This window comes from Camellia sinensis, chromosome 4 (assembly GCF_055761805.1).
Source record: "Camellia sinensis isolate YWXY chromosome 4, ASM5576180v1, whole genome shotgun sequence".
Classification (NCBI taxonomy): domain Eukaryota; kingdom Viridiplantae; phylum Streptophyta; class Magnoliopsida; order Ericales; family Theaceae; genus Camellia; species Camellia sinensis.
Genome location: NC_138964.1, coordinates 106,878,156 through 106,894,408, shown reverse-complemented (window position 1 = coordinate 106,894,408; position 16,253 = coordinate 106,878,156). Strand labels below are relative to the sequence as shown.

Below are 16,253 nucleotides of genomic sequence, written 5' to 3'. Positions count from 1 at the left end.
TTTTCTTTGCAAGTGATAAAAGTCTTATTTGTTAAACTTAAGGTCTAAGGTTTGAGTCTTACTCTTCACAATTATCCCCTCTTTTTTTTTCTTTTTTTTTTTTGTCAAATAGCAACATGAGGACACGTGGCATAAGGAGTGTCACACCCCTAACCTGCCCCTAAAAGTTTGGGCATGACCTATTCAAAAACGGACATGTAACCTGGTATACATAATCTACGGGGCCTTATCGGAAGCTTAAAAATACTAACATAACATAGATACAAACATACTCCATTGAGCTATTTCTAATATGCCAGGATCTCAACATTACATACATCATCAAAGTTAGATAAAGTTTAAAACTATATCCCTGGATGACGGTTACATGCACATACTTTTACAGTCCCAGCCCCATGATAGGGCGTATACAAAAAACATAAAAGTTATGTACATCAATCTTAGATGGACACTTAAATAGCAAGCCAACATCTTAACAACTTCGCAAAATGGATGGCCTTGTATAGTGCCTGGACACGTAAAGGTTGACAAAAGAAAGCGACGTCAGGGCTAGGACTGACCTCCTGATTGATGACCTACAGAAACAGACATAATAGAGAGTGAGCCAGGCTCAGTGAATAGTAATACATAATAAACGATGTTTAACTTGAAACATAAAACACATCAATACATATAAAGATGCAGAGTTCACATGGTTAGTCTGATTCTGTGCTAAGTACATAACGGCCTTAGGCCCAATCCTGCAACATAAACATATGGCTATAAGCCCTTGAAAGGTGATGGCACGAGGCCCTTGAAACATGTGGCACGAGGCCCTTGAAACATACTTGAATCTTATGGCACGAGGCCCTTGAAACATATTGGCATTACAGCCCTTGAAATCATGAGAGTAGGGAAAATGTTCACCTTCTTATCATCATACATTTACATTAAGTACAGGTGCATAATTATCATCAACAAAATGCTAAGGGCAATCATTATCTATAGTAAAGCGTACTACTACTCACAGTGTTGAAATAACGTGTTACTTCCTCCCGAAGTGTGTCCTGCACACACGCAAAACTTGCGCATTAGTTCTCTTTTCTTTCTTAAATCATTTCCTGAATCATTACACTTTGCATGAATTTACAACCCTCTTAAAATCATCAGAAAATATTCTAAAAATACCAGTGAGTCAAGCATGCAAAACTAAGCGAACCATTTTTCCAGCTCGGGCCGCACGTGCGGCCAGACCCTCCGCTTGAGTGGCCAAGCACCGCATGTGCGGTCATCCCCCTCCGCTCGAGCGGCCGTAGACAGTAGGCATTTCCAGGTTTTTCTTCTTTCTCCACTCGAGCGCCCAAGGCCTCCGCTCGAGCGGCCATGGCCCTGTTTTGGGGCAGCTCGGTTTCAACTCAATTTTAAGCATCATCACTTCATTTCTCATGCAACCCAAGATGAAATTAAGGCAATACTTAAACCCAACTTCACTATAACATAATTTATCATTGAAACATCACAAGGTAACATGATTAAAAGCTTGATCAAGTCACTATTCTTCCAAATTTCATCCTTTAAGTTACCTTCCTTTTGTTCATAAAACATAACACATTATACTATGGCATAAAAACCAAGGATTGAAGTATAAATTTCACCATAGCATGTACTAGAACTTGAGCATCATAAAATACACATGAATAGAAGCTTATTCAAGTTACAAACCTTCCAAATTCTATCTTTAATTCAAGTTCCTCATGTTTATCAAAACATCATACATTACTTAAATATAGTTTCATGGGTTTAACATGAGAAACAAAGATTGAGGTATAAATTTCATGTCAAAGCAACCAATTGATGAGTATCCTCTTCAATCAAACATAAATTATGAACAATTCTCCATTACAACCCTAAATCATCAAACATAAATCATAAACAAATCCTTCTTCACAATTAAAAGGAGAATTCCCATATACATTAAATTTAACATACCTTAAGCTTTAAAAATGGCAAGGATCTCCTAAGTTAATCTCAACTCCCTTCCTTGTTGAACCTTGCCCTTGTTCCCCTTTTTTTTTTCCTCTTCCTTCGTTTTTTTCCCTCTCCAAAAGATATGTCAAATTGTTTTTTTTTTTTGATCAAGCTTAAGAGAACTTGGACTTTGATATATATATATATATATAAAGGCATATAAGACAAAATTCCATCGTTTAATCATTCTGAAATTGAAATTTTGTAAACATGCTTAATATTACGTAAAAATTATGCTAATCACAGATATATAATCAATTTCAGATAATTAAGCCGTTAAGGCTTCCAATTTCTAATTCAAACGTGTTAATCAAGGATTGAGGATATATCAGAAATCATGTACGAGGGTCGGGTTCTTACAAGGAGAAGCCACCAAAGTTTAGAGACCAAGTGAGTTGTCACTTTTAATAATAGTAAAGATGGATAGATAGATAGCATAGAAGATAGATTGATTAGAATTTTGAAACTATCAGTAATTATACTCTTTTCTTTTAAATTTCACTTTTGGTTGATAAAAGAATAATATTGTAACTAAACTTAAAATATTAAGATCAAATTGAAACTATAGAAAGTAAATTGACTCTTCATAAATTATGATAACTATAATTTATCTATTTATTCATCTTTAAAATTTTGCGAAACAACTACGTACTAGCTTTTACTTGTCCATGTTGTAAGTAAGACTACCAAACAGTTTTAAAAAGGTAAAAAACAACATACAAGAAAAAAAATAAGGTCTCAAAGGACCAAACAAGAAACCTAACCTAAATTACAAACAATATTAGTTACCAAAAAAATCAGCCACAGTTTAGAAAAAATCACAAATCTTTTCATAAATATGGTTTGAAAAAATAAGATATGATCTGAACCAGATCGACAAAACCACCAATTAGGGTGTCCCTACCGCAGCGCATTGAGACAAACAAACAATTGAAGTATTGCATGGCTAAGTTGAGTAATTTACTCGATGAAATTGTTAAAGGTTTGATATTTTCAACTTCTATTTGTAACTCACTAGACGAATTCATGCTGAATGCATACTCCATTTACATTTTACGATTGTTAAACCGTTAACAATGAGTGTGCAATTCATATCATTAGCCTATTTGGTTGTGTTTTTGTCTTCTGTTTTTATTTTTCAAAAAACACACTTTTCGAACAAAGCCAATATCATCACAGAAATGAACTTTATGCAGCTAGTTGTGGAAGAAACACTGACCCTATGAAGCACGGACACCTCTCTGAGGGCTCCGTACCAGTGTCGGACACGGACACGCGTCGAACACACGGTGGACACATGTCCGACACGCACTAAAGAGTGTCCAATTTTTTTTTATTTTTTTTGAAGCCGGACACGTCTAGGACACATTATGGACACTTTTGGGACACGCACGGGGCCAATTTCAGAATTGACAAAACATTTTTAGGGTCAATTTCAGAATTTACAAAATATTTTTGGGTTCAATCTGTAAAAAAATAAAAATAACTTTTGTTTACCCTAAATCGATCAAGCCCTAAATTGATCTAAGAGCTTAGCAGAGAACAAAAAGAGAAAGAGAGAAGGCGAAGATAACAGAGGAGAAAGAGAACCTGGTCGCTCGTCCGTCGCTCGTCGCTTGTCGTCGCTCTTCGGTCGTCGCTCGTCGCCGTAAGGTACACCTTCTTCTTCTTTCCTCGGCTTCGGTCTTCTTCCTTCTTCTTCTGGTCTTCGTCAGTCGATGTTTCTCTCTCTCTCTCTCTCTCTCTCTCTCTCTCTTTGTCGACGTCTCCTCTCTCTCTGTGTGTTTGGTCTTCTTCTGGTCTTCTTCCTTCTTCTTCGGCTTCGGTCTTTCTTTCTTTTCTTTTTTTTCTATTTTCATTTTATATTTTTTTTCCCTCTACATCTTATTTCAGAATATATATATATAATATATATTTATTAATTAGTTTTGTTAATATGTCTTTTTTCAAAATATATATATATTTATATATATGTCTTATTTCAGAATATATATATATATATATATATATATATATATATTATTAGTTTTGTTAATTTTAATAATAATGTGTGTTTATTAATTTTATTATAGGAACAAATTTGTAATTCTGAAACAATGGCTACTGCGGGTGGTAGTTCTAATGATATACCTGATGATGATTTTGATGAGAACAAACCATTGTGGAAGTATGTAACTAAATTAGCAAAACCTGGGGAAGGAGGAGGAAATTGCCAATTACAATGTAATTTTTGTAATAATACTTTCAAAGGTCCATATATAAGAGCAAGGGCACACCTATTAAAACTTCCAGGAAAGGGAATTGGTGCTTGTAAGAAAATTACAAGTCAAAAACTTTCACAATTGCAAAATGGGAATGATGCTGCTGAATTGAGAATTAAAAATGCTCATCCCAAAAATGTATCACTACCCCCTTCTAGTGTATCAATTGGTAGTAGTTATGCTTATGAATCAAAGAAAAGGAGGACATGTGCAAGTGGGAGTGGGAATGAGAGTGGGAGTGGAAGTGCGCCTGGGAGTGGGAGTGCTATTGAGAAAGCATTCAACATGAAGGATAGAGAGCAATTACATTTTGAAATTGCTAGGATGTTCTACTCGGGGGGGGGGGGGGTACCCTTTAATCTCGCAAGAAATCCTTACTATGTTAGCTCTTTCACATTTGCTGCAAACCATAATATTCCTGGATATTTGCCTCCCGGTTATAATTTGTTACGAACCACATTACTTCAAAAGAAGAGGGCAAATATTGATAGATTATTGCAACCAATTAGGGGCACATGGAAGGAAAAAGGGGTGAGCATTGTTAGTGATGGTTGGAGTGATTCTCAAAGGAGGCCTTTGATTAATTTTATGGCGGTAAGTGAAAGTGGGCCTATGTTTATTAAGGCAGTTGATTGTTCTGGAGAAACTAAAGACAAATATTTTATTGCAAATTTGATGAAAGAAGTGATTAATGAGGTTAGGCTAGTAATGTTGTTCAAGTCATCACGAATAATGCTCCTAATTGTAAGGCAGCTGGACAACTCATTGAAGCTCAATTCTCTCATATTCTATGGACTCCTTGTGTAGTGCACACATTAAATCTAGCTTTGAAAAATATTTGTGCGGCAAAGAATATTGAGAGGAATGAGGTCACATATGAAGAGTGTAGTTGGATTAGTGATATTGCCGGAGATGGTTTGATGATAATTTTTTTTATCTCTAATCACTCAATGCGATTGGCTATGTACAATGAATTTATGTCATTGAAGTTGCTATCGGTTGCCGAAACACGATTTGCCTCCACAATTGTGATGCTCAAGAGGTTGAAGCTTATAAAACATGGCTTCAAGCAATGGTAATTAGTGACAAGTGGAATTGCTATAGAGAAGATGATGTTGGGAAAGAAAAATATGTAAAAGAAAAGATTTTGGATGATGTGTGGTGGGACTACATTGATTATATTCTTTCCTTCACGGGTCCTGTATATGACATGCTTAGGGCTTGTGATACGGACAAACCTTGCCTTCACTTAGTGTATGATATGTGGGACACAATGATAGAGAAAGTGAAGATGATAATATATAGGCATAAAGGGAAAAGAATAGATGAAGAATCTACATTTTACAATGTGGTACATCAAATACTCGTGGATCGTTGGAATAAAAACAATACTCCTCTCCATTGTACGGCACATTCATTGAATCCAAAGTAAGTATCACATTTAAGTTTGTTTTAGATATTTCATTTTAATGGACTTATCTAGTCTTTCTTGAAATAATTATTTTTTCCTATTTTGTATTGTAGATATTATAGTGATGCGTGGCTCCATGAGGATCAAAATAGAGTTCCTCCACATAGGGATGAAGATGTGACACGTGAGAGGAACAAGTGTTTTAAAAGGTATTTTGAAGATATCACAGAGCGAACCAAGGTGATAACTGAGTTTGGAAAATTTTCGGGTTATGTTAAAGCATTCTCGGAGTATGATTCCATTCATAATAGGTGGCACATGGACCCTTATACTTGGTGGTGTGCATATGGTGCATATGCACCATCTCTTCAAAAACTAGCTTTGAGATTACTTGTGCAACCCGCCTCTTCATCTTGTTGTGAGAGAAATTGGAGTACTTACTCCTTTATTCACTCAGTGAGAAGGAACAAAATGGTCCCTCAAAGAGCAGAGGACTTGGTGTTCATTCATAGTAATCTTCGTCTTTTATCAAGGAGGAGCTCCCAATACTTGCAAGGAGAGACAAAAAATGTGGGACATTGCTGGAGATAACTTTGACTCACTTGATTGTATTGGAATACTTGGGATAGCTAACCTCTCGCTTGATGAACCGGCTATGGAGGCGGTCCTATTTACAGATGAAGGAGAAGATGGAAGTGGTGGTGAAGATGTTATAATAGTTTCCTCTACTTAAATTCACATTTTCTGATATTTATGAATTTTGTAATAGATGATAGTTGTTGGTACATTGGATAATTTTATATTTTGTGATTTGATTTTCATGCATTTTGTAACAAATGATGGTTAGTAGCTTCGAATGACATGTTATGTATTAATGAAATGCAATTTTATGTTATTTCAATGTTTTTTTTAATAATTTTATGACATATAATAAATAAAATTAATTATATATATTGAACGTGTCTCCAACGTGTCGTGTCCTCCATTTTTTAAAAATTTACGTATCGACGTGTCCGTGTCATGTCGCGTGTCCGTGCTTCATAGCACTGACCTTTCTTTTTCAATCATTGATATTCTTCCAAGCTCTTCAAGACCAGATACGCAAGAAACTGAACATCAGATAAAATGGATAAGCTAGGACTCCAGAGACTCTTCTCATCTCAGTTACAATTTGGTTCTGGTGCACCATCCAATCCAATCCAGCATTTAATCATTTCGACCTTCGCAATCATAACATGTTACATGCTCTCACCGTTCTCAAAGTGCCAAGTGAAAAACCCTAGTAGAATGTAGTGTGCTCACAACCCAATGGTTGGACCTTTTACAAATAGAATTCCATATAGTGATCGGTTATGGTTGCTGAGAGCCTTACCAGAGCTGGTGATCACCAATGGACATCGGGATTTTATCACCAATGGACAACATGCCAAAGTCAACCATTGATCACATTAAACCTGCCAACTAACTAAAAATTAATCTAGTTCTTGGAATCACTTTGGAAAAATATATAACCAACTTTACACTACATCAAACCCCACCACAAGGAAAAACTAGCTGCACCCTAACTGTTCAAAATAAATTGGCAAACCAATTAGAGATGCATTCAGAAAACCAACAAACTGCCAGCAACACCTACCTATTTTGTAAGAGATAGCTACAAAATCCAAGGATTCTAGACATGTCTACAATGGAACACAAAGGTTAAAGCCGAGTTTGCTAACCAATCCAAATTGTTTGAGAAGCATCAAAAATCATGAACAAATGTTTTTCCATTAAAAGAAAAAGAAAAAGAAAAAGGATTGCAAGCACAAAATTAAAAATTATCTCTAAACGAGTGAAATCTTGCAACAGCAAACAAGAAACAATAACACTGCTAAGGTCAAGGAACGAATTTTGTCAGAAATAAAAAATGTCAGAAACAATTCTCAAAAGTGAATTTTTTTTATAAAACAAATAAATAAAAAACCTAGCAAAAAGGTTAAAAGAACAACTATGAGAGGAATGCATGGTATTAGCAGATCTCAAGGTTTCACATAGTGGCAAACCAAACATCTAGATTCACATCTACTTCAGATAGCTTTTAAGATTTTTGTTCGGATACTTGAAGATATACCATTTGAGTATATCCATTGAATACGGATGCCTTGAGTCTATTCAAACCAAGCCGCTGAAACAAGCCAAACCTTCCATCCTCAACAATGGGACTGGATGCACGAGCAGGATCATATCTGGTTTGATGAGTAAGTGAAGGACCAGCCACCGGTGGGAGCTCCCAATAAACATCTAGCACTGATTCCACAAACCTGCTGTTCTTAATATGTTCTGCATACGTAATCACCTTATTACTGTGGTTAAAGTCATCGCGCATCTGTCCCCTAACACCCCACCATGTTTCACCGGGCCCACATAGTTCTTCTACATCCATAGCCTTCTCCCAGAACTCCTTCCTTCTCGATCTGATCCTAGCTTCATCACTATCTTTAAAGCAACTATGGCCACCACCTGGAGCCATAAAATACTAATATAAATATACAAACTCCCAAAACCAAATAATATCAACAAGCAACGTGTCATATGTTCCAACCAATAACAGCAGAGAAAATAAAATAAAAAATCATTCTCTAAGTAAATGCTACAAGACAAAAACATGTGGAAATACTATAACATCTACAAACTCAACTAGTATAATCTCAAAAAATGCATCCTCATGCAAGATTTACTTTGAACTAAATTTTTTTGCTATTATTTCAACTTCGGCAAACAAAATATAACAAAAGCGTTGCTTCAATAAACAGGAGGCAAAAACTCACAATATCAACATCCTGAAAACATACTATTCTCTAGAGGTTCCGGAAGTCAGCAATTCAATTCTGGTTTTTCAAGTTGGTAAGGGTCGTAAAGTGTCTTCATCTACTCACAAGAAGGGCTAAAGTACTCAAATTGATTCACACCTCTCACCTAACAATATTAAAGGAAAATCACTCTTCAATTGCTTGAAGCTAAATGAGAGCAAAGCTACAAGAGAATTAAATTCTTGTTTTTTGAAGCAGCAAAGGTAATAGAGTGTCTTTCATCTACTTTAGACAAGGGAGAAGAATGTACTCAAATTGGTTCACTCTCACCTAACAATATAAAGGGAAAATCACTCTTCAACTTATAGAGTTATGTGATAGCAAGGCTAAAAGAATTAGAAAAAAAAATAATTTGAGCACACAAATGGGCCTTTTTTTTCCAACTGAAGGCATTATATGAGTTCAACTATGATTAGACATTCTAATAGGTCAAAAAGATCAAAACCAAGCGTTGCAAACAAAATGCAACTTTTTTCTAGTAACAGCAGTCATGGGTTGTTTGTACCACACTAAAATGGATGATTGAAAGTTTTGACGATATAACCATTGGATTCCATTCAGGTATAGAAACTGAAGAAAAGAGGTAACAAAACAAAAATAGAGTGGTAGGCATACAACAATTGTTACATCTGGATCCCTATATGCTCTCATAGGATGTTACAACTTACAAACAACAAGCACGTTAAGACCAAAGTAAGGATCATAAAGTCAGAATCACAGGACCCATTACCAAATTGGACAAAAAAAAGTAGTCACATGCAAAGTTTTAAAAGACTTTATTTCGCCTCGCCTCAATGCTAACGTAATACGCATTCAGGCTTTGATTTTTAGGCTATTCTCCAAAAAGGCTTTCGCATCAGAGCCTGAGGCATGCACCTTAGGTGTGCCTTGAGAAGTACGCATCTGAAGCGGTTGTCTTAGGCTCCAGTCAAATTTAGTCTAGTAGATGGTTTAAACCTAAAAACTAAAATAAATAAATAAAAAAGAATCCCTTTTGCAACTATATTCTATAGGAAAAATTAAATAAACAACCAATTAAGAAAAAAATATAGAGTTAATACTTAGAGCTCAATCCCTAAAGCTAAGAATGTCAATTTCATTTTCAATGAATGCAAACTTTTTCCTTTAAACATTTACGCCTTAAAGAAAAAAGTATTTACACCTTTATTATAATTTTTATTTATTTTTTTTACTGTTTTGAATTATTTAATTTATTTACTAAACATAAAAATTTGAAATTTGAAATGCGTATGCCTCAATGCCTTAAGACTTACGCCTCACCTCATGAGGTGTAAAATGCTCATGTTACGCGCTTGCCTTTAAAAACTCTGGTCACATGTAAGGATATATGAATAGAATATAAAAAAAGGCTTAACCATGTTTAACCAACAGAGACAATGAAGTTTTACATCTATATACATGCCCATGCAGACAATAACATAAAATGATTCACTAATAATGAACTATTTTACAAAAGACTTTATAATCTTGGCAATGTGGTTATAGATAATTATGAAATATGGTTAGCAAAGATATGTCTAAAAGGTTCCAATCTCATTCTCTGTGGTTAACAAGTACATGTAAGGGAACGTGAGCAACTTATCCCAAAAACTAGAAGTAAGAAAATTTCGTATGCCTGTACAAAAAAGCATGGACACCTCTGCGGAAGAAGCATTTCATGTCTCACACCGACACTCTTCGGACACTCCTAAAATAGTGGCCTTGTTTGGTTTGTGTTTCTCAAAAAATTTTGAGAAAAATTCTCTACAAATAAGTTTTCAAAAGTAATCAAACCAAACAAATTTTCCCAAATTTTTTTTTCAAAACTTGTTTGGTTTACAAGTTTTCCAAACAAATTTCTCTCTCATACACGTCAAATCAATCACTTTTTCTAAAACTCTCTCTCAAAATAATTTTTCAAAACATCTTTTGAAAAAAAACCAAACCAAACAAATTTTCGTACTTTTTATCTCAAAACATGTTTCTCCACTACAAACCAAACAAGCCCAGTGTCTTTAATTAAAAGATCAAATTCATAATTTCGGTGACACTTTGCAGACCTTTTCACGACACTTCTTAAACCCTCCAAACATGTCCTACATAAAGAATTCCTCTCCATAATAACAATATTCAACATTCTTTATAAGACAATTTATGCACCATAAATATGTTTTGAAACATTTACTAGATGAATACATCATGTGTATAACAATATTATTCTATAATTGTTTCGCATTCTTTAAAATGTAATTGCTAAGTTAATGATATCTTGATCTTTAAGTTATGAACTAAACAAATTTTTAATATAATTAGTGTTTGTTACATATTTTTATTATTTTTTAATAAATTATTCATATATTTGATATAATAAATTTGTAAAAATATAAATTTTAACATGTCTCAAGAGTGTTGTGTCTTGCATTTTTTGAAAACTGGCGTGTCAACATGTCCGTGTCGTGTCATATGTGCATGCAACTACAGAATGAATGGAAAGAAAAAAGCAAAGTGACCGTCATTTTTGTTTGAGCACATAAAACCCATTCTGTACAAAGTTCCTGAAGTTGTTGGTCATGAACCCCTTAACCATGTCTCAATTGTTCATTTATTTGGCCAAAACTCAATTAACTGCTGGAGCATCTTTCATAGGTTGGGATCAGTTTCTCCATAACAAAATATTAAGTATAAACAAACTTTTGTGGCAACTATGCATGTTAAGTGATGTACACACTATATAAATCCATTTGTAGTCCAAATATGACCTGCATTGATAGAAGATAAAATGGGCAAATATGCACCTCTTATATAATATTGGTCACATATCTGCCTGAAGGAATAATGGTCTCCAGTTCCAGTATCATAGTTGTCCTCAAAAACAAGATGCCTGAAGCCAGCTTTCAGAGCCTGCTTGAGCCTACACAACAGAGTATGATATGAAAAGAAAACATGATGTCACTTATTAAAATTTGTAATCCATTGATATGCAAAAGATAAAAATAGCGAACAACTTCAGATTTGCAAGTTTATAAATACATGCAAATGATAGCATAAGTAGTGTATTGAAAGAGATAAATTTGATTAATCTACAAAACATGATTACCGTTTTAATTCATTCTGGTGATCATCAAAGAAGACAAGAACCCGAGTGAGATCTTCAATTCCATGTTTCTTAATTACGCTTTGCCAGTCAAGACTCCCAAAATCCACGAAGTTCTTTCCAGCAAAGTATGTGCAGTTCCCATCAACATAAGCAGGCCCCTTTTTTAGGTATTTTTCGGGATGGCGGGGTGAAAGTGACACAATGGGTTTGTCCGGCATTGCTTGCCGCAAAACCCAAGTTGAATGCCCCTTGAAGGCACCACTCTCAATCATCAGATCAGGTTTCAACCATCGGGCAATGAACCAAAGCCCAAAGCTGTGGTCAAAACCCATCCCATACATGTTGTTTTTGATAGGTCGTGTTTCATATATTGGCACAAACTCTTCCAAGCCCCTGAGTAAATCCTTGGATGTCCATTCAACAGTTTTTCCATGTTTCGATCTGCCTTTTGCCAAGGATAACAATTAAATGGGCACAAATTGTAAGAACTTTAGGACTTCATGCTCAAACATGGATTTCTAACTGATGAATCAACTTGTTAAACCAAAAGTATAAGATTCACAAATATATATCCTATTACAACTACTAAATTCAATGTCCAACAAAGAAACAACCAATGAAGAATAAAAATGAACAAAAAATGGCTTTTAAAACATGAAATCCATTAGGATGGGAAAATGAAACTGAATCTTCAAAAAAGAAAGAAAAATAAATAATCAGCCAGAAATTAGTGACTTGAAACAATGATTATGATTCCAACAAACATTCACAAAATCAGTGATCGTAACTTCCACAACATAATGTTTCAGCATTGCTAGAATGTTTCTTTTTGATTGTTGTACTCTCAAATCATCTATGAAGCATGGGTACTTCGACAAACATGTCGTACCTGTACCAGGTACTGGTACTTCTGCATACATATCGAGTACACAAAACATGCATCTAAATTTTTTTTTTTTCTTAATATTTGCCTTACCACAGACGTACCTAGTATATATAAAATACCTGAGTCATACCTCATTCAAATTAGTGTTTTTTTCTTTTAATAAATTAGTTTCATTGGACTTTTTATTTTATTATTATTATTATTATTATGCGTAGTATGATTTAAAATTAAGTTATAGTTTGTAAGTTATTTAATATAATGACATTTAATTTCAGTTTACACCTTTACTTTTTTTGGCACTAAATGTGAATTGTAGGTTGGATCATAACAAACTAGATCATTTAACCAATTTTTGCATTACTCTAAATTAAAAAATATATATTTTTTTACAAACATATCTAGCCGTACTTGTGCCCTATTTTTTTAGATTTTACTATATCGACATACCAATATCGTAATCATACTGCATGCATGTTCTACATAACATTTGAAGATATAACTTCATTTTGAACAGTTCCATCGAACAAACTTTAAGTCATTATCACAACTCTAGGGTCACATGAATTAAGGCCTTTCAATATTGGACAAGAATTTTTTTCCCAAGTGCTACGGCATGCACCTAAAATTTCAACCACAATGATTCACACAACTTCTATCAATTTGAGTCATACCAAACTAAATTGATTCATAACAGAAACACCCCAAAAGTTTCATAACTAAGACTATTTTGGTTCTTAACAAAACACCACAAAACCTAATAACCATCGTCATTTCAGTTCATAATTAAACACTTTGTAGCAGGAAAATCTTAGCTGGGTGGTGTTTCTTACTGAGAAAAGCGATTTCATACTCCCAACCCAAGTAGGAAACTTATAAGAAACTCACTCCCGTCGAGGAAGAATATCACCCCAAATGAAGATACTCGAACATACAAATCTCAAAGAAACAAAAGGAAAATAACTCAAATTTATTATCATACGTGCTATTTACATAATATTTATTTATAATTAACAAAAACAATTTGTAGTTAACATCAATTTCCAATAATAATTCATATTTAACACATATTATAACTAACTAGAAAAAATAAATAAAAAATATTAGAATATATTTATATATATATATATATATAAAAGCTTAGAATGATGCCCCCCCCCCCCCCCCAACTAAGATCAAACACTAGAAAATCTCATCCCGAAATCAGTTTGACTAAACCAAAAATACCATAAAAGCCTTGTAACTAACCACTACAACAATTATAACTATACACCAACATCATTCATAACTAAGAGCTTCTTCACTGGTTAAAATAGCAAGAAGTCCCAAAATCACCTCTCCAATAATGAAAGAAAACCATTGCTATAATTTAGCATTGTTATTCCTAATGTTATATTTGGCACAAAAAATAACAATAGGTAAAATTGTCAACTCATCAAAAGGAGGGAATGATAATGAGTAGTTGTGATTAAAGGTAGAAAACCACAAATCAAACGTTGTGATTAAAACAAGAAAATAAAGCAAATACACTATTGGAGCAACACATGGACTCAGGTACGAATATCGGGTGTGGGTGTAAATCCAAGCGTCAGACCTTCACAAATTTAAATCTTAGGATCATGGATACGTATCCAAAATTGGATATGGGTGTGGGGAAGTGTCATATACACATATATATTGCATATTATTTAATATTCTCAAATGAAATGTTGTAAATTATATACAAATATATTTGAAATTGAATAGGATTAAGAAAAAATATAAAATTTCTATATTTAATTCACGTGAGAGGCTAAACATATTGCTTTACTAGCAAATGCGAGTTTATTCTTCTCATATATTGTAACAAATTAAAGGACCTGAGTGTCTAAATTGGATACGAGTATCGAACCCATATCCCACACCCTTACCCATGCCATATCCAGTAGACACGGATATTGTGGGGGAATAAAAGAGTCTATGTAACATAGACATTACTAAATTATAGTAATTTTTCAATATTCATTGCTAAAACAGGGCAATAGCTAGTGTTTTAGCAAATAAATCGTTAGAGATGCTCTAAGACCACAAATCTTCCTAACAGTGTATGGTACACATACCAAACAATTTTTCTTCTTTTTATTTATTTATTTTCTAATGGTTATCATTTTCCATAACAGCCCACGATGTAGTACATAAGTTTGCTTTAAAAACACAATTTAATTTCAATAACGCCTTGAAACTATTGGCGCTGGTTTGATTGGGTGGATAATAGCATATTATTGGGATTATTAATCCATGAGATTCACATTCTATTGTTTGGTTGCAAATTTTATTATACTGAATAAATTCCAATGGCCATTCTATCCAACTGATGAATCTTTTAATCCTACAACTAATAAAGCAAAACACACATATAATTGGGATTACATATTTCCATATCTATTGTGAACAAACTTGGACAAGAGTATCTAACTAATCCAACTGGATAACCTGTTAATCCTGTCACTATTAATCCCGCTAATCAAACAAGCAAGCAGTAGTTTCATCAGTTTTTTACTAAAACTGTGCAATAGCAAACAACTGAAAACACAAACATTCCAAAACAGCAAACAAAATTACATAATTTAAACATGAGATTCAAATTTCATTATACTACAATATTTCGCTCCATTTTCTCAGCAATCAAACAGGCAACAACTCCATCCGAAATATGCATACCAGTAAGCAATTCCGAAAGTTGATAATTCAGATCTGAGAAAACCCTAACAAAACAAGATCGGCACGAAATGCAAAAAGCTCACAGATCAGATCACAGAGAGAGAGAGAGAGAGAGAGAGAGAGAGAGAGAGCTTACACCAGGGCACGCCGAGGGATCCGAAGTCGGATTCGAGTTCGCCATAGCCGAAGAAGCGGAAGCGAGAGATCGGATCAGAGACGCAGACCAGATTGCGAGAGTGAATAATGAGAGAGTAGACTAAGAGGAGAGAGATGGAGAGGATGAAGCAAGGGTAGAGGTAACCGGTTCGGGTGAAGTAGTTGGTGGCTCTGATGAAGGGTGAGATGTGCTTCCTGGTCTTCGACTCATCGTCGCCGTCGTCTTCGTCTCCTTCGCCGCTAAACTGCGCTGCCCTGCGCGCAGAGAGCGCTCTCTCTAGCATTTTTGGGCTCATCATCTCAATGGGGACACTCCAAGCATCTCACTCGTTGCGCTTCAGTTCCAATATTAATTGTAACTGTGAAAAGCGCAACGAGTTTTTGAGTTTTTAGAAATAAAAGAGTTTTGAGATGGGTTATATAAATATATTTTTTAATTTTTTAAGTAAAAAAATGGAGATAAAAAAAAGATTATTTAAGAGAATTTTTTATTAAGAAATGTGTATTAAAATATTCGGCGCTGCTTGAGGGCCCGAGATTTCGGGGCTCGAATGCCCCGAAATTCCATTTCAAGTAAAAAAAAAAAGGAAAAAAGAAAGAAAAAAAAAAACAGTTTCCCAAAATGAAAATTATGGGTATTAGGGACAATTTTTTTAGGGCCACCAATCATTTTCCTAAAATATTATATAAAATAATAAAATTATTTTTTTTTTACCACTATCCATACTGACATTAATGTGATCGTTTGGCAGCCGTGGTCTGCATTGGGTTTGCTTAATGACAAAAGAAAAATGTTTGGGAGCATTAATTAGTGCTCCCACTAATTAGGTGGCAGTGAGTTTCGTCATTAATGATGTGATGTTTTGGTCTTGGAGTTGTATTTTTT

General features: G+C 34.4%; 1 protein-coding gene across 1 annotated transcript; it reads right to left on the bottom strand.

Moving 5' to 3' along the window:
- Window positions 1-7,430: 7,430 nt before the first annotated feature.
- On the bottom strand, window positions 7,431-15,790 carry LOC114286844 (uncharacterized). Its single transcript, XM_028230071.2, has 4 exons — window positions 15,348-15,790; window positions 11,629-12,073; window positions 11,327-11,442; window positions 7,431-8,181 (listed from the first exon to the last, which is right to left on the bottom strand). Exons 1-4 carry the CDS (start codon window positions 15,664-15,666, stop codon window positions 7,760-7,762), a joined length of 1,302 nt encoding a protein of 433 aa, XP_028085872.2. The 5' UTR covers window positions 15,667-15,790; the 3' UTR covers window positions 7,431-7,759.
- Window positions 15,791-16,253: the final 463 nt, after the last annotated feature.

What these genes read in the sequence shown, in the direction of transcription:
- LOC114286844 (XM_028230071.2), bottom strand. Translation starts at nt 15,666, where the DNA reads ATGATGAGCCCAAAAATGCTAGAGAGAGCGCTCTCTGCGCGCAGGGCA. An exon ending in ATCCCTCGGCGTGCCCTGGT is followed by an intron (nt 12,074 to 15,347) that starts GTAAGCTCTCTC and finishes CCTTGGCAAAAG; the next exon opens with GCAGATCGAAACATGGAAAA. An exon ending in CACCAGAATGAATTAAAACG is followed by an intron (nt 11,443 to 11,628) that starts GTAATCATGTTT and finishes TCTGTTGTGTAG; the next exon opens with GCTCAAGCAGGCTCTGAAAG.